Source organism: Myotis brandtii, unplaced genomic scaffold, assembly GCF_000412655.1.
Source record: "Myotis brandtii unplaced genomic scaffold, ASM41265v1 scaffold486, whole genome shotgun sequence".
NCBI classification, from domain to species: Eukaryota; Metazoa; Chordata; class Mammalia; order Chiroptera; family Vespertilionidae; genus Myotis; species Myotis brandtii.
Genome location: NW_005368569.1, coordinates 1560772 through 1580694, shown reverse-complemented (window position 1 = coordinate 1580694; position 19923 = coordinate 1560772). Strand labels below are relative to the sequence as shown.

The 19923-nt window shown below is 37.8% G+C and overlaps 1 protein-coding gene across 1 annotated transcript in view; it reads right to left on the bottom strand.

Annotated features, from left to right (window-relative positions):
* Positions 1–7969: 7969 nt before the first annotated feature.
* Positions 7970–19923, bottom strand: part of NFATC3 (nuclear factor of activated T-cells, cytoplasmic, calcineurin-dependent 3) — a gene marked incomplete at its 5' end in the record, with an annotated part of 30191 nt that continues 18237 nt past the window's right edge. Inside the window, 4 exon segments of the mRNA XM_014547803.1 lie at positions 7970–8070; positions 10117–10243; positions 11846–11901; positions 15035–15175. Of these exon segments, the coding sequence (XP_014403289.1) occupies positions 7976–8070; positions 10117–10243; positions 11846–11901; positions 15035–15175 (419 nt within the window).

Sequence of the window (19923 nt, the reverse complement as noted above, 5' to 3'; positions counted from 1 at the left end):
CAAATATACTCTTATGAAAATTCTCTACAGGTTTCGACACTTCTGACATTAACAGTGCAAATCCTTTTTGGAATGTTTAATGGCTTACTTTCAAAGGTAGCCAGAAAAGAGACATTCAAATACTATGGAGTTCAAGACCTATGAGATAAGTTGTTTTTAAAATGAATTTATATTAAAACTTTGCATAACTATAGGATTTTCTAAGCATCTAGAATTTTACCTTCAAAGGCAAATCCAAATAATATAATCAATGAATCAGTCGGCAAATATTGAAAATTCATTTGGGAGTTCAAGTTAAGTATCAAAAATGAAATTTGTAAAAATTATACATCCAATAAACCAAGGTGACCTAGAGTACATTTTAGTCCCCCCCTCTCCCCTTTAATAGTCACTAGCACCACTGAGCTTCTATCAGGTCTCCTGATAGGTGGCAATGAGGGAATTCAATAGCCAATCCTTGTCTTCTATGGGGCTACAATCTGGGAACTTTTCTTGATCATGTGCCCTACACAATGAATGGAGCAAAAATAAAATGGCTTTTATATTTGCTCTCACAGACCTCATCTTTCCAGATTCTGTTTTTGCAACACATCCTTACATAATCAAAAAGTGAAATAAATTTTTCAAAAAAAACCTTTCTAGAAGTTCCAATTTGCTGCCCCCCCCCCCAGTCACTCAATCTGTGATAAATCCAAAAAAAAGCAAGTTCCAGCATTGATCTCTTTGTAGAAGACAAAGATGTCTCCTTTGGAAAGAAAATGAATATCCTCTGAGTCCTATTCAATATATCTCATTTCTCCAGTTTCATCACAAATGGGTAGAAGGTTATCATTCAAGGTCTTAACCCTTTGTTTTAGGGATTAAAATTCTAAATGTACCCAGGATGGAACTGAGGATCTGAGGAAGAAAAAAAAAATTCGAAATATAAGCCTTGAAAGCACTATAAATAGTCTAAAACTGCCAAAAGAATGCATAAGTAACATTTTGAAAACCTATATATATTTGGAAAAGCCTTTATTTCAAATCTGCTTTGCATCAAAGTAGTAGCCTCCTCTGTACCTGGTGTTCGTTATTATTAAGTAAACAGTGACACTTAGGCCAGCTGTGCATATAGAGAACACTTATTACCACAGCCCTCAAGCACTCCCAATATAAATGTCACAGACCAGATGCAGTTGTGAACATATGTTCAAGTAGTGAAATTCTGCACACACATTCACAGAGAATGTTACACTATTCTCTAGGGATTAAAAAAAGCTTGAGGGATCCCCTTTAGCACAGCGTTCTAAACACCATGCCTGCTGCTGCTGGGAGGCAGCTGTAGTGCTGCAAGAAAAAGACTAGACTGAAAGATCTGATTCCAGTCTCAGCTCCGCTACTTACCAGTTGTGTGACCTTCAGAAATTCCAATTCTTTAAAAGACACTATCTACCTCATAAATAGAGGATTATTAAGGATTAAATTAAATAAAAAATAGGAAAATGTTATATAAATTGTAGGTATTGCTTCAGTTTATACAAATACCTCCAGTTTACACACAAATTACCTGGCAAATCCCCTTGTGGCTTTGAAAGCCATCTTCTACTACGCTATTCGCCCTCCAGCCACAGACAATCATGCTTTCCCAGATACAGCTCTCTGCTTCTCATGTTATCTGATTTGTCCTCTGATCCTCATTCACTTAAAACATACTCATCCTTCAAGGTCAAAGGTCATCTCAAGGAAGACAGGCTAAATCCTTATAAAATACGAGAGGCTCGGTGCACGAAATTTGTGCATGGGTAGGGTCCCTAGGCCTGGCTAGCGATCAGGGCTGATTGGGGCCTTCCTTCCCCTGCTGCCAGCCAGGGCCTTCCCTCGTTCCGCGCCACCCCCTAGTGGTCAGCAAATACCATAGCGAGCGGTTGGACTCTGGGTCGGTCAAACTCCTGAGGGGACAATTTGCATATTAGCCTTTTATTATATAGGATGTCACAGCTCTGTGCTGATCTCCGAAAGTGCTTGTCTTATATTTTGGTAGTGACTCAGATCTCACAGCATTGATAGATCTGATGCTCAAGTCCCGGGAGGGGAAACACCACCTTTTATTTACCTTCCTTTCCCCTTATGCTTAGAATCTGAGATTTAATACCAGCTTTGCAACTAAGTAGTAAACTCAGCCTCTTTAGATGTGTAAAGGAGATGGCTGAGCTAAAATTACTTTTCTGTAGGTTAACACAAAATCAGAAAGAGTAAGCCCTGGCTGGGTAGCTCAGTTGGTTAGAGTGTCATTCAGATACACCATGGTTGCAGGTTTGATCACTTGTCAGAGCACATACAAAAATCAACCAAATAGGTGGAACAAGAAGTCAATGCCTCTCCCTCTCTCTCTCCTTCCCTCCCTTCCTCTCTCTCTTCCTCTTTCTCTCTCTCTCAAATCAATTTTTAAAAAAATTAAAAAACCAAACAAAATCAGAGAGAGAATTAAAATTCTATATCCATGTTTCAGAATCCTTAGAATTTTCATATTGGATAATACTTACATAATAGCTTTTACTGAATTCCTACTTAGAAAAAATTTTACTACCATATAAATTGATAATAAAGCCAAGAATAAGCCCTAAAATTATTAACTGATAATTCAATTTTGGGGAATTTTCAATTATTGAAATAATTAATATTCCAGAGTTTGTTCCCCAATTTATTGATTTCATAAAAACAGAGGCGTACATAACAACTTGCTATATTTATATGAATAGCTTCTTTTTAGCTTGGTGCCAACGGCTGTACCGGCAGCAGCAAACCAATCCAATCTTATACTATCTCCACTATCTGACTCAGCAAGCTAGCAGGGTTACAAAGGAGCAGGTTCTTTACTTGTGTGAGTCTCTTCAAGAACAGAAACTCTATCTTAATACATTCATAGTAGTCCCAGCATCTAACTCTGTCCTGCAAATAGATGGCATTCAGCAATGTTTACTGAATTAACACCCCTGAATTCCACTCTCTAGACACTGTGACCTTATTATATGTTCTGGAAGAAAAGATGCCCAGTAAATCTCATGTTTTCAGTTCCATCACAAATGGGTGGTAGATTATCACTCAAAGTCTCACACTTTACAACAGATATTAGTGGTAAAATAGACTTAAAAGCATAGATTTTCATGTCTATTCTCAAAATCATATATCAACATATCTCAAGTAACAACTTATTAAAAAGCCAAGCTATATGCCAATAAGCAATCTATGGTAGCTTTCTCATGACTCAGAGAAGGAAGTTCCTGGATCTTCATTGCTTCAAGAACATAAAGATGAACTTACCATCATCTAAAGTGATGTCCTGTAGACCAATTGTTGAAAAGTTAGGTTCTTGCTCTTCAGGTTCAGGTTTAATGTTCACAGTTGCCTTATCAGATGGAAATGAAGCTGGATCACACAAATTGTGACATATTAAGGATGAAGGTGCAGAAAGACCTCCCTGGCCTGTACTCTGTGCTTGAGTTGAATGTTGTCCAGAATGCATTCTAGTGGCTAGAGTTGGTGATGAGGTGGTTCCTGAGCTAGGAGGTTGGTAAGGCATAGGCTGGAGCTGAGGAGACTGTGGTCCAGAAAGTGGTGAACTGGCCAAGGGATGAGAAGCTGCTGGGGAAACTGTTGTAGCAGACCCTAATTGTGAAGAACCATATGTGATGGACTGTAACTGAGGGGAAGGCTGACCTGTGACCTGGTCAGTCACTGGAGAAGAAAGAGATCTTTGTCCTGTGTTTGAACAATGGTATTCCATTGACTGTAGATGAGGCAGGGTCTGCACAGAATGAGGTGTATGGGCTAAGAGATGTCCTGTTGAGCCTGAATTTGAAGAATGAAAAGGTATGGATGATGATGGCTGGCAGCCAAGATTTATTAAACTAGGAAGAGCTGCATCTTGCTGAAACAAAACAGGAACAAATTCTTGACTAGAGGCAGCATTAATAGGAAGACAAGTTGGTCCATTATACACAACATTAGTTTGCATAGGCTGATAGGAAGACCCCACTGGAGGTGTTGGTGTGACTTGAAAAGGCTGGTGCATGACTGAAGAAGGTAACATATGCTGTTCTTTACCAGCACTCTCATCCCTACACTGCAACTGTGGCAGATGAGATGAGGTTACCATGGATACATATGTTTGCTGGATGGGACAAACCAAGCTTCTCTGTGCTGACAGTACACTGTCACATGGACGTCCTGTATCTGAGGAAGGCCTCTGGGTCTGGGCAGGATGAGGCACAGGCAATGATGGAACTGAAGACAAGTCAATTTCTTCTCTGTGTTCTTGCTTCATCAAAACTGGGGGGAGGGGGGGGAGAATTAAAGTAAATATTATTACAATACAAAAAAAATTTATGAAAGGCCTTCATTCTAGGCTACACAACTATAGTGTAAATCCAAGCCACAAACTGAAAACTCAATTGCCTGCAACAATGGAGGGAGAATGCAAAAAAAACACACCTATAAAATGCCTTCAGGGAAGGCAGATAATATATGTGAAGTCAACAAGCATAAGACAACAGGGAGTAAGCAGTTCTTGCTCTAAAAGTACTCAAGTTAAAAAAAAAAATACGACAAAGTCCATGCTTTTAAGCACTGCAGTCTACTGTTTTACCAATGAAGACTTCACTTCATCATCCCATCAAGCAAAGCAGAGGCTACGAATATCAGCTATTATCCCTTATCACATCAAAAGAAGTAGCAGAGTCATGATTTAGGATGAGTCCACCTGATGAAAGGACTACTTAAAGTAGGAGTCAATGTATTCTGCTTGTTTTGTTTAATATGTATATCAAAACAGAAAAGAACCACCAGTTAATTTTTTGTGTCAAGACAACGGATTTCATTATGTCTCTTGGCAAGCATATGATTCACTTTTCTAGAAATTATCTACTTTAGCTTCCTATTGAAGTGCTATAACTCATTTAAAAAGAACTTTTCTGAATTCACATCTCATTCTTCCTTTAAGTTTGTACTACTTATTAACATAATTAAAAATTTCATGATCTTCACAAAAGAGAAACACAACTGGCCCTTGGACAACACAGGTTTGAACTGTGCAGGTCTACTTATACATGGATTTTTTTCAATAAATACCTGTGCTGTTTTTGATCTGTGGTTGGAAGTCCATGGATGTAGAGGGCCAACTGTATTTCATTTTATATTAAATGAAAATAAATATGAGACCCAAAGCAAGGTCAAATCTCATCTGGCCATTTACCAAACCCTTACCAAGTACAAGTCTCTTCACATAAGCATGGCCTCAGTCTGCGTTAGTGAATTAAGACAGCCCTGATATCTTTTATTGTAGAAGAGGTAATTCATGAAACACTTGTTTGGGGGTGCATTTAAGTTCTACACTTTAGCCTGGCTTCCTAGCAGAATAGCATGGGCTCATCATTCATCCACTTTAGCCTCTAACTCTGGCAACTGGTGAGCCAACAAACCCAAGGATAGAGAGAAAAGTATATCCCCTTATCTTCTTGTTGCTTCTGCTATAATGCTTTTATTCCTAACCCAGGCCTCCATCCAGTTTCTGATTCTTGTTGAAGTGTTCTAAGTATGGTTCACTGTGTCTACTGGCTCCTGACCTCTCTAATGTCCTTTTAAAAAATATTTTAGTTGATTTTAGAAAGGAAGTGAGAGGGAAAGAGAGAAACATGAGTGATGAGAGAGAATCACTGATTGGCTGCCGCCTGAACATGCCACAATGGGGATCAAGAGCGCAACCCCGGCATGTGCCCTGACCGGGAATCGAACCGACATTCAACCACTGAACCACACCGGTTCATAGGTCGACACTCAACCACTGAGCCATGCCGGCTGAGCTCTAATGTCTTAATGTACTTATTTTTCTTCTGACTTTGGCAGAAATAGAACTTTCTCCCTGGACCATTGGATTTTCACCCCCCTTTCTACTTCAACTCCTACTCTGACCCCAGGAAAGCCACAGTAAATTCTATATTCAGAGTTACAGTTCTATATAAGGAGAAAGAATGTCCAAGAAAGCCTCCTCTCATCCCTTAATTCTGAATGAGCAGGTGGGGCCCTTGGTTATATAAGCAGTTGATTATCATGCACTAAAAAGGAGACAGAGGGATTAAAAACTACAGCATAACATCCATCTTTTTGCCTGGTCCGATCCGTATTTCTATGTTCCTGACCCACATCTCGGTACCCAGACTGAGAACTGCTTTGCTAAATCAAGTGTACTTCCACTCTGCCAAATCAAGTATCATTCTTTGGTCAATAAGGGATTCAAAGCCAGTCAATGAAGGAAAAATACCACATGATCTCACTCATTCATGGATAATAAAGACCATTATAAACTTATGAACAAAAAACAATCCAATCAAAAAATGGGCAAAGGACCTAAATAGACACCTTTCAAAAGAGGACATTCAGAAAGCCAAGAGACATATGAAAACATGCTCAAAGTCACTAATCATCCGAGAGATGCAAATCAAAACAACAATGAGGTACCATCTCACACCTGTCAGACTGGCTATCATCAACAAATCAACAAACGACAAGTGCTGGAGAGGATGTGGAGAAAAAGGAACACTCGTGCACTGCTGGTGGGAATGCAGACTGGTGCAGCCACTATGGAAGACAGTATGGAGTTTCCTCAAAAAACAAAACATGGAACTCCCATTTGACCCTGTGATCCCACTTCTAGGAATATATCCCAAGAAACCAGAAACACCAATCAGAAAGGATATATGCACCCCTATGTTCATAGCAGCACAATTCACCATAGCTAAGATCTGGAAACAGCCTAAGTGCCCATCAGTAGATGAATGGATTAGAAAACTGTGGTACATCTACACGATGGAATACTATGCTGCTGTAAAAAAGAAGGAACTCTTACCATTTGCAATGGCATGGATGGAACTGGAGAGCATTATGCTAAGTGAAATAAGCCAGTCAATGAAGGAAAAATACCACATGATCTCACACATTCATGGATAATAGAGACCATTATAAACTTTTGAACAATAATAGATACAGAGGCAGAGCTGCCTCAAACAGATTGTCAAACTGCAGCGGGAAGGCCGGGGAGGGTTGGGGGGCAGGAGGGAAGGGGGTAAGAGATCAACCGAAGGACTTGTATGCATGCATATAAGCATAACCAATGGACATAAGACACTGGGGGGTAGGGGAGGCCAGGGGATTGTCAAGGGCGGGGGAAAAAAGGAGACATATGTAATACCCTTTGTAATACTTTAAGCAATAAAAAATAAATAAATAAATAAATAAAGATGAGAAATAAAAAATAAATAAATAAATAAGGGATTCAGACTCCAACCTGACCAAAACAAAGTCCTCATTGCTGGTGTATGGTACTTTATTCTTGTTTGGAGGGAAATACTGTTTTAGAGACCTTACAATATGTAGAATGAGTTGAGTTTTAGAAACAGATTAACTCTAGTTTTTGTGTTGTATATGCTCCTTCTGAAATTTAGAATGTTGATGGAAGGATCCAGAAGAAAAAATAAATCACTGGTTTTGTGGTTTTCAAAGTATGAGAAGCCTCATGAACTTCTTCAAGTGGTAGATGTGGAAGAGTAGGATCCAAAGAGTAGAAACTCTCTGGATTTCCTCTTCCAGTACAAGCAGAGCACCTAAGCTTGCTTTCATCCTTTTGAATAACAATTTATTTGAATAAAATATTTTTTAAAATTTGAAAACCATTGCTTTGGTCTTTAATCCTCATTTTATGGAGAAGAGTTAATCAGTGGGTATAGTCTGTGGCAGAACTGAGACCTGATGTAAGGCAAGTTTTTTCTCCTAAATGAAACAACCAGAAACCAAAAGTTGGTCTGTCCAGTCAACTACTTAGAACACAATATATTTTCCCACCAGCAAAATATTGTACACGAGAGTCTGGCTCTAATGCTTCCCCTTAAGGTCCATTATTCTAAAACCAGAGTTCAGATGATACCTCCAGTACAAATAACTTCTGCTATGCTTCAGAAGGAGATACATTCCCCTCAACATCTTGAGGGATGCTGGGGTGGGGGTGGGGCTCCCATATCAGAAGTTCTGAAGAGCTAGAGGCTGGGAAGAAGTTCAGGCAACACCATTAGGGAAGAGCTCTGTGCTCTGTTAACTATCTTCATTTAATAAAGTAAACTAATTGTGGACAAATAATGCTAAATATCATTTCTAATTTTAAAAAACAATTAAAAGCCATTTGCAATTAATGATTATTTCTCCACTGCATATTGACATTGGTCAGATTCCTATTGCTAAGGGGTTGCCAAAAGGTAACAAACTGACAAATCATTAGTAGAAAACAAGCAGCTTATGAATATCTAAAATGTTTATAGTAAAATTTTAATAGAAATTATTTGCAACAAACATAAAGGCTAAAATCTTAACATAAAGAATTCATACAAATAAATAAAACAAAATATCTATGACATAAAGAGAAGGTCATACACTAGAATACGAAGAAGCTAGTAAAATTATGTAGAACTCTATTCATTGTTGAGGAAAAATAAAAATGCTCATGCTACAAAATTAGTATATATGGGATTGTTCCATTTCTATTTTTAAAAAGTTGTGTCTATATATGGATCAAAAGGATCTGTAAGGACCGAATGATAGTTTCAGATGGAAGAGAATTTGGGTGTTTTAAAATATTTTTTCAACTTGTATTTTTTTAAAAATTCACAGTAATGTATTTGTTTTTCTTTTTAATTTTATTCAAAATGTCATTTAAAAAAAAAAAGTCAATGCTACAGAGAAGAAAACAGCAATTAACCAGAATAAGGACTGTCCAAACACTCCTGTGTAACCTTTCTTCCTTGTTAGTGTGCTACCTGATTTGTATTCTGTCAACCGTAAGGCCAATGATGACAGCTGGAGCCCAATGCAATATTCTCTCGGCACTCTGAGAGCCCCATTGATTTCCATTCTCATATGGAATGCCGGTTAGGACACTGCCTTTGTATTGTCCTCCTAGTTCACAAGCTAATAATGTAAATGCATTATATTCTCCTTTCTGTTTACCATTCAATTACTACCACTATGATGGTAGTAATCAAATCCTCTAATCTGCTGACACTATTGCTTCCCCCTCCCCCAATCCCAAAAGTCCTCTCCCTTCTTGTTCAAGTTAGACTTTACAGTCCCCAATCTCAACAGCATTAATTACTCTTGGACTATATGTCTTGAGTTGTTGTCTTTACAACTGTATCAAACTTTTCCACACTCTTCAAAGTGCCAAGTCACCACACTCCCTTCTCTCACAGCAGGAAATAAAAGAAAAATTAGATGCAATCATATGTAATGCCCCTAAACTCTCCACACTATATCAACAAACCTTCCTAATGCGTTCATTTTCTTTACCTTCCCTCCCATCCTTCCCACCTAAGGCCCATTCCAACATCTGTATTTTAAATCTTATCTCCTCCCAACTTTCTCAGAAACTTGATATTCTTTTATCATTATTAATGCTCTCTCTGTACATTCAAAACACTCTACCTATTTGAATCACTTTTTTAACATTGGGCCTCTCCCATATAAATCTCACTCTCCACAGTTAGTAATTTGGAAAAAAAAAAGGTTACTAACATCTTATAGAGACAAAAGAAATATGAGGAAAATAATTTTATTTTTAACTTTTTAATTTATTGAGTATATATGACATTTAACTGTGTAAGTTTAAGGTATACAACATGTTACCTTGATACATTTATAAATTATAGAAAAAATGATTTTTGAAACATAAATTTTGTCATGTGACCATCACCCCCCCTTAATGCTCAAGTCTTGCAGTACTAAGGGCACAAGGGGAATTCACACGTATTCACAAACACCTGCCCTTCCTGTAGTACTGGTGATTTTGGTAGCTTTTGAAAAACAGACTTCAAATCTATATTCAAACTTCTAATTTCCTTATAAAAATGACTACAAAATAGCAATTGATATCACATCTAATATTTAAGGTCAACACAAGTTTTAGAGATTAGACATATGTTGGGATTTTTATTGATTATAAACCACCCTCCCCTGAACATCCTAATATAGAATTCACTGGATAACTTTTTCTTCATTATGAAAGAAAGATCTGTAGCAACCCATCACAACTCCTCTTACCTGGTGTGTAAGTAAAACGTTGAGACTGGCTTTTTTTCCTCTTGCCATTGCAAAGATAAAAGTGCACCTGCACTGCAGCTGTAACTGCTGGGTTATGATATGGAGGAACTTCAAGGACAATGTGAGCCTAAGGAGCATGGAGAGCAAGATTGTGTTACCTTCAGAACTAAAAATGAAATGCACCTGCTAAACTCAGCAACACTCCTGAGTGTTATCTACCCAGGCCCTTCCACCACAGATCATTCTGCATCAGCTGATCAGGTCTGGATATTTATTATGGATACTTCACTTTAAAGAGATAAGCTCTTTAAAGTAAACCATTATAGGAAAAATTGTTTTTCACTGACCCAATTTGGTTTCTAGTTGTAGCAAAAATAAAAAGTCTTACATACTGTGCAGTGAAATACTTTGTTCTACTGAATATTACATGTTACTATACATCTTAACTGGAAGCTTGTTCTGTTTTTTTGTTTTGTAATCTTCATCTGAGGATATGTTTTATTGATTTTTAGAGACAGAGGGAGAGAGAAACATCAATGTAAGAGAAACTTTGATGTGAGAGAAACATGGACGGTTGCCTCCTGTGCTAGTTTGTGCTTTGACTGGGGATTGAACCTGCAACCTAGAGATGTGCTCTGACCAGGAATTGAACCTGCAGCCTTTTGGTGTACAGGATGATGCTTCAACCAACTGAGCTGCCCAACTAAGACCTATTCTATTTTTTTCTTGTTTATTTGTTAATCCTCACCTGAGGATATTTTTCCACTGATTTTTAGAGAGAGAGGGTAGAAAGGAGGGATGGAGGGAGGGAGGGGAGAGAGAGAGAGAAAGATTGATGATGAGAGAGACGCATCAAGGTGAGAGAGACACATGAAATGGTTGTCTCCTGCATGTGGCCCAATTGGGGCTAGGGATCGAACCTGCAACCTAGGTAGGCGCCCTTGACCAAAAATCAAACCTGTGACCCTTCAGCGTTCGGGCCAACACTCTAACCATTGACCAGCACTGGCCAGGGCCCATTCTGGTTTTTAATCAAGTTTATTATTTCCCAAGTTATATTATAGTTTAGATTTCTTATCTTAAATTTTATATTCAAAATGTTTTAAATTGGCAATACACAAAACTTATATCCCTATAAAAAAGAATTTTACACAAGCAGAGTGAAAACCTTTGGCTCCAAACCAATTGCTATCCTTAACCTAATTTCTCAAAGGTCTTTGGAGAGAGCACTGTGACAAGTGGTATTCTGTATCCCAGAGAAGATTCTATCTCTACTCCAACCAGGAAGGAACCACAGCTATGTGTTGAATCCTGAATGTCTTGATGCTGAAGAGTTGGGAATAGTGTGCTAAATACACAAATCCCTGAGGGCTTGTCTTCCTCCTAAATTTTGCCCACCATACATAGTCTTTACTGAACTTGTTTTATTTCTTCACTAATACTGAATTCAGAGAAATAAATCAATTTAACTTCACTAACAAACTTCTAATAATTTTTCATTTCTAATTTTACTTTCCCTATACACAAAAAAGGGGAAGACACCAATTATCTTTCCTAAACTTTAACTTTAATATCAGAAAGTATCTAGCTCAGACCCAAATTTCTAAATATTTACTTTTCTATTACTTAACAGATAAAAAAGACTTCTCATCTATACCATAAGCAGCATTATCCAATTTTCTCATTAAGCTTCTAAAATATTTCTAAAGAAATAAGGTAAATTTCTTACCCCTTGACATTTTTCCCTGATTATTTTCCCTTCTACCTCCCATTGAGGTCGTCCATCTGTTGAAAGAAACAATTTACAGTTAAAAGTAATTCAAGTCACAAAGCATATAATAAACAAAATCTAATGTATTTACTATCACAAATTTATTGGCAAAGGGAATCTGTTTCTCACCAACTTCCATTACGAATATAAAATGTGTACCTATGGGAAGAAAGATCTTGGGCTTCCTGAGTTAGCAGGCTGCAGAGAGTTTATTCTACTAAGTGATATCTGAAAATCCTGTGAGAGCATCTTCACCAAGAGGTGGCCAACTTCTGCATGCATGCCTTAACTAATGGAAAATTCACTCTCACCAAGTAACCCATTTCATCTTTGGATAATAAATCTTTGCTGCTGGAAAGCTCTTTGTGATAGATTAAATCTATCTCTACAATATCCAACCCAACCCAACCCAACCAATCTTGAGTGCTTCTCTGTGAGACAAGATTTCAGATGTTTAAAAGCAGCTATGTTTGCCTGTGTCTCTTCTCCTGGTTAGCATCCCTAATTCTGCATCTATCCCTTATACAACAGTTCAGCTTTTTGATCACTCTTCTTTGAACATTGCTCCAATGTGACCAGCTCCCTCCAAATGCACAGGCCCAGGACTGAATAGTCCAAGGAAGAAATGACCCAGCACTGTAGACAGTAACAAGGCTCTTGCCAACCTCATGTAGAGAGAGTTAGTAAGTTTTCTGAGGCAGCTGCACCATGTTTTCTCTTACACTTACTGAGTGGTCAGCAAGTGTCCCTCAATCTGCCACATTTCCTATTGCCAAGCTCAAGCTCCCACACTGCACATACATACCTGGGGTTCTTCCCCAACCTTTGTTAACATTAATTTCTCCCTACCAGACTTCATTTCCTTAGATCGCTTGGTTTGTCAAGATCTTTTTAGGTACTGATGGTCTTCTAAAATAGGTTTCTATACTTTCCAGATTTATGTCACCTGAAGATGTGGCCAGCATATTTTCTGTCCTTTCATCCGAAGTGACTTGTTCACCTGGGGAGAGCCCCACCTACTACTAGTGCTCTCACTCCAATCTGATGAACAGCTGTTCTAAAGCATTCATCTTATGTCATGGGCATTTACTCAGTGACTAACCTATACAAAAATCTTCATATCCAGCATGACTTCATCTGGTCTATGAAGATATTAGGAGAGACTTAATCAAATGCCTTCCAGATTGTGACTATCATTTTCCAGTCCAGTAACTAGGTAATGGCTATCTTTGTGCACAAGAGACACTATAGACAAATCCTATGCCTACTTAAAATTATAGCTCAGTTCAGCTATCATTTGCTGGGTCCCTGTGCCAGGTACTTTGGGTTATTGAGACAATGGAGATAGGATACCCTGTCTTCAGTCTGTGGATAAAAGGCAAATACAAATAGTTCATTATAAGAAAATGTGGTGGTTACACCAATAAAAATGCATTCTGGAAGTACCAAGAGTACCAAGGTCAGGGTCCTTATCCTAGACTTGGGATGGAAATATGGGACAAGAAAGGCTTCCTGAAGAGCTCTTGAATTAAGGTTTAAATATAAGGTGGAATTCAGATGATGTGTGTGTGTGGGGGGGAGAGGGTGAAGAGGAGGGTAGTCTAGGCCAAAGAGAGAGCCTGAGCAAAAGCTAGGTGACAAGAAACCACAAGATATAGGGAACCATAAGCAGCTGTGTTGGTGGAGTATAAAGTATAAGGCAAGGAGCAGTAAGAAATGAAGCTAGAAAGATCGGCAATAGATTGTAGCCTGAATGCCACATTAGGAGCCTAAAAAATGAAGAGATCACATAAGGTGCTTTCAGAATGGGAGTTACATGTTCACAACTGCAATCTCAGTTAACTGCCACCATGTAACATTGATTCAATTTAAATCAAAACCTCTTGCCCAGCCAGAGTGACTCAGTTAATTGAGCATCATCCTGTGCACCGAAAGGTTGCTGGTTTGATTTCTTGTATCCAAGGCACATACAAGAAACAACCAATGAATGCATAAATAAGTGGAACAACAAATCAATGTTTCTCTCTCTCTCCCTAAAAATAAATAAATAAAAATCCTATATAGTAAGAGAGGAATATGCTAATTAGCCATTACGCCCTGAGGCGTAATGACCAAGGGTATCATGACCAGATCATGGAGACCAGATCATGGATCAGCAGGAGGGTGGGCTGCGGAGAGGTACAGGAGGGGGCAGGGAGAAGTCAATGGGGGGAAAGGAGACATATGTAATACTTTAAACAATAAAGAATTTAAGTAAGAAAACACAAGCTACAGGAGGGCAGCAGCAACCTACTGGCTACAAGCGGGTAGCAGAGAGCTACAGGAGAGGGCAGGGCAACAAACTATGAGGGAGGGCGCTACAGGAGGGCGGGGTAGCGGGCAGAGAGCTACAGGAGGGTGGCAGCAACCTACTGGCGCACGGATTCGTGTGCAGGGCTACTAGTAAAGATATAATCATGTAAGTATACATAAAATTCACCCTTTTAAAATATACAATCCAGAGGTTTTTATATTCACAAAGTTCTACAACCATCACCTCTAATTTTAGAAACCTCATGCCCATTAGTAGTCACTCCCCACTGACACCTCCCTCCAACCTCTTACTGCTTTACAATCTACTTTCCAGTCTCTATAAATTGCTTATTCTGGATATTCTGTGCTGGCTTCTTTCACTTAGCACAATATTTTCAAGGTTCATCAATGTTGTAGCATGAATCAGTACTTTATTCTTTTTAATGGCTGAATAATATTCCATCATTGTATGAATATAACACAGGTTTATCCATTTATAAGTTGATGAGCACTTGGGTTGTTCCCATTTTTTGGCTATTATGAATAATGCTGCTATAAGCATTTATGTCCAAATTTCTGTGTGACATATGCTTTCAATTCTCTTGAGTATATATATAAAACTAGGAGTAAAACTACTGGGGCATTCTTCTACTTTTGAAACATCCTTAAAGAAAAACTTAACATTTATATGAAAATTTAATAAACATTTGATTTACAATAAAATCTGCATAAAATGATACCTGTAGCTTTAAAAAAACTATTTTGTGTTTAATGTCAGTGAAACATATGAGTAATTCATTTCACCCATTTGCCTCTCAGTCTGAGGTCAATCAACTCAAATCTTATATTATTTACCTTGTCCTTTTTCAAGAAAAATGATTTTCGATTCTGGAAGAAAATTAGATCCAATCACAATCATTTCATGACCTCCACTTACAGAACAACTGTTGATACTGTACTTCTCAATATGAGGAAGTTCTTGAGCAGACCGCTGGGCTGTTTTAGAAGTTGAGAAGAAGCAAAATATTAGTTTACAATTTTTCATACATAAATGTCAAATTCAAGCTAAAAATGAAAATAAAGAGAAGTAAGCCCTGGGCTCTTATAAGACAATGGTAGCAATATCCACCAAAAAAAACTACATTAGTTAGAAAACAAAATAGATTCATTAGGTTTATGTGATTTCTAAATTATTTTCTAAAACTCCAACTATAAAGAAACCAACTCATAAAGAGAAATTAATGCCTGCAACTTCATATGACTTCAATACATTCATCTCATCCAACTTTTCTCTTTTTAGCTTAAGTTTTTAATACATTTCTTCCCTATAACTATTAAAATAGATAAATCTAATATAATTATAAAAGACAAATTAAATCCAAAGATGTGTATTTATGTTGCACAATTAAAAAAAGACATGTTTCGCCCTCGCCAGTTTACAGTGGATAATAGAGCATTGGCCTGCAGACTGAAAGGTCCCGGGTTCGATTCTGGTCAAGGGCACCTGCCCGGGTTGAAGGAGGCAGCCGATCAATGATTCTCTCTCATCATTTATGTTTCTATCTCTCTTTCTCCCTCTCCCTTCCTTTCTGAAATCAATAAAAATATATTAAAAAGAAAAAAGAGGACATATTTCTAAAAGACAAACAACAAGTAGCCCTTTCATCAAGAAAATATCTAGATCATCATTGAGACATCATGAATTCCAATTTGGACAATCTTCTCAATAACTAAATAACTGAAGCATACATGAAGTATACATTTTAATAGTAAATTTTAAAAATTGGATGTAAATGTTTCTATAATGCAGTAACACTTTCCATTCTCAGGGAAAATGAACAAGTTTTTCATAATGCCTTAGAATTATTTATTTATTTATCTTTATTGTTGAAAGTATTATGTATGTCCCTTTTTCCCCCCATTGACCCTCTACAGCCCCCCCGCCCCCACCCTCACCACCCCAATGTCTGTGTCCATGGGTTATGCATATATGAATACAAGATCTTTGGTTGATTACCTCCCACCCATCTACCCTCCTCCCTCTTCCCTCCAAGACTCTGTTCCATGCTTCCATGTTTCTGGATCCACTCTGTTCATCAGTTTATTTTGTTAATTAGATTCTCTATGAGTGAGATCATGTGATAAAATCATTATTTAAATTAACAACTTTATTTATAAACAATGACCTTGGTGCCAACTTTCTCTGATACTGATTAATTCCAAGTAGCTATATTTTCTGAAGGTCCTATTTTTGGCTTTTCCCTCCCTCCCTCCCTTCCTTCCTTTGCTTCAAGCTATAGATTATACATCTTTTGATTGCTTAGGTTCTCTAAAGATTTCTTCTTGCCAAATGCCTACATAACTTTGGTTTCTTTCTGGATTAAAGAAAACAACAACAAAAGTGGATTACACTCTCTTCTTCACACTTGAAAAACAGATCTACTTTTAGTCCTACTACTTGTGTGTAAAAACTGGTGGCTTTGAGGGTCAACTGTGTTTTGTTTAACTAGAGTAACATTTTAAAGAAATTTAAACTTGAAATCCTTTAGGAAGCAGGCATTCCCAGTTCACTCTGGCTTACATCTCCTAATACCAAGCCACAAAAGGTTATGCAAATTGGGATCCCTGCTCCATTCAAATGAATGTTAAAGTACATTCTTTCATAGGGGATGGGTCTGGGATTTAGGATTAACTACCACTTGGGAAGGACCAAGCATCAACCTAGATCTCAGAAAATACTTACGTCCCTACTTAATTCCAAACAGCTCACAGAGAAGAGGCATGAAAACAAGCACTGACTGGCCGAGGGACTGGACTAATTAAAATTTTGGACATTTATGGTAGAAATTGGCCATCATAGGTACATTCAAAGTGTTAACGATGAAAGTGAGGTATCTCTTTCCCCACTGAGTGTCTGGGTGAGGTCCTTATGATATCTCAAGAAAAAGAATTTTCTGAAACTTGCACAGAAGGATGAGTGATTTTATTTGTGTGAAATTATATCCTTGGGTTTTCAAAGCCCCATTTCCCGCCCTAGCCGGTTTGTCTCAGTGGATAGAGCGTCGGCCTCCCAGGTTCCATTCCGGTCAAGGGCACATCCCTTGGTTGCAGGCTCCTTCCCAGCCCCGGCCCTGGTTGGGGCATGTGCAGGAGGCAACCAATCACATCGATCTGTTTCTCTCTGCCTTTCCCTCTGTCTTCCACTCTCCCTAAAAAAAAAAAATCAATGGAAAAATATCCTCAGGCAAGGATTAACTAACTAACTAACTAAATAAATAAATAAATAAAATTTGTCATTGTGTTGGGAATCTAGTTATTAGAAGGGAGTTAAAAAAAAGAAAAAAAGAAAAAACAAATACAAAAACCCCCACAAAGTCCCATTTCCCTCAATCCAGTCCTAGATGATGTGCAGTTGGGGATTTGGTAGAGCTAAAAGCAAAGCCTGTGTCCAAAGTTTCCTTTCCATGTTGGAATTGGGTCGGGCACAGCGCCAGGCTAATGGCAATCCACTGTGTGGGGTTCACATGGCCGTGAGCTTTGAGGGCAAATTCAGGGGAGCCAAGAGTGCATGCCCCCAGTAACAACGTTCCCAGGAGTCCCAAAAACGCAAGAGCAAGAGCTCAAACTCCTTTGTTTAGGGAGCTAAATATCTTAAATCTTCCCTTGCTTGCAGTGGCCAATGACCAGTTCCCAGGTGTGACTGATAGGCAAGTACCTTTCTTATTTCACCCAGATTTTATTGGGCAGGCCTCTATTCTTTCCCTGTCCAGTTCCTCCTCCAATGATCTGCAGGGAACAGACTGGTGGCACCCTGGAGAGTGTTAACATGCAACTTCCTAGCAAAACTGCATAAATGATATATTTGGCCTTCCTTTTGCTCCTTTCCAGTTATTCATAACTAGGTTAAATTACAATGGTATCAAAAGTAACAAAAATTTTTATCGTCATAATAAAAAATTCTACACGTGTTAAAAATTGTATTTTTGAACAATATTTAGCAATATGAGAAAATGCCCATTATAAGTGAAAATATCAAAACAAGTTATAAAACTGTATCAGGTAAGCCCAACTAAAAATATTGTATATAGTCCTGGCCTGCAGAATGAGGGTCCTGGGTTTGATTCTGGTCAGGGGCACATGCCTGGGTTGCTGGCTCTATCCCCAGTGTGAGGTGTACAGGCGGCAGCCGATCAGTGATTCTCTCTCATCATTGATATTTCTGACTCTCTCCCTCTCCCTTCCTCTCTGAAATCAATAAAAGTATATTTAAATAAATAAGTAAACAAAAATATTGTATATATGTACAAGGTATAAACAAAAAAAGAAAACCCCCAAAATAGTCAATAGTGACTATCTTGGGCAAGTGATATTACAAAAGATTTTAACACTACTCTTTGTATTATTCTACATTTTCTATATTCTCAACAATAATCATATATTAATTTAATAAACTAGAATAAAAATAGAAAATATTTTCAGAGGAACTTGCATCTCGAAAACTCAAACTACCCTATGAACTTATTTAAATTGTTTTACTAAATATATGTGCTTATATGGGCACAAGAATACTATGGCAGGATAATAAAAAAGCTGGCAATGATAGTTGCTTTTATGAAGAACTAGTTGACTTAGAAATTTGCTTTTCACTCTATATTCTTTTATTCTTTCTGAATGTTATACCATGTACTTGTATTATCTATTAAAAATTAATACAAGAATTACTTTTACAGTGATTGCTATTACCATGGATTTATTCAGTGATTCCCACAGTCAATAGGGAAATGATAAAGTATTACTCCAATTCAGCAAACAGCAAATGGAGGTACAAAAAGGTAATTAAGTAGATGTAATCCCAAATTAAGATGTGGTTAACAGAAATAAAATGGTATAACTGAAAGAGTATTAAGAAAACTTGTGCTCTAGTCACAGCTCTGTCACCTATAAACAAATAATCTTGGATGAGTACTTGAGATACTTGTGCCTGTCTCCTCCTACACAAAAGTAAGACATGAAATTAAAACACATCTAAGACTATGCCAGAAAGGTCTAAACAGCAGTCTCAATATTTCAGTGCTACTAGCTAACCTGCCAGAGGTCCCCAGTTCTTTGGGGCTTGGGTAGATACCATGTTCTAGGGCCTTATTTCATATCTTGTCTTTATAAATCAGGGGGAAAAGCATTTACTTTCTCAAGTTGATACTGTAATTAAATTTAGGGTAAAAAAAAAAATACCCACAAGAAACAAAATCCTGTGAGTTCTTATTTAGCTGAGGTGTCAGCTCACAGAGACAGGCATCTTCCAACATAAAGGCCGACATTTTAATTAAACAAAGATGGCCAAGTAATACTTAGTATCAGAATCATAGCTTCATGATTTGTCCTCAGATGTCATCAAGCCCAAGTGCCTCATTTATAGATAAGAAAACTGTGGTCAAGCCCTGGCTGGGTAGGTCAGTTGATTAGAGCATCGTCCAGACACTCCAAGGTTGTGGGTTTGATCCCTAGTCAGGGCATATAAGAGAATCAACCAATGAATGCATAAATAAGTAGAACAACAAATCGATCTCTCTCTCCTACTCCCTTCCTCTTTCTCTAAAAATCAATCAATAAAAAAAAATTTTAAAACAGGAAATTGTAGTCAAGAGAATTTATCTATGGTCACACAGCTACCTAAGGTCAAATTATAACAAGAAATCATTTTCTAACTTCAAGATCATTACTCCTCCCCTAACCATGTAGCTTAT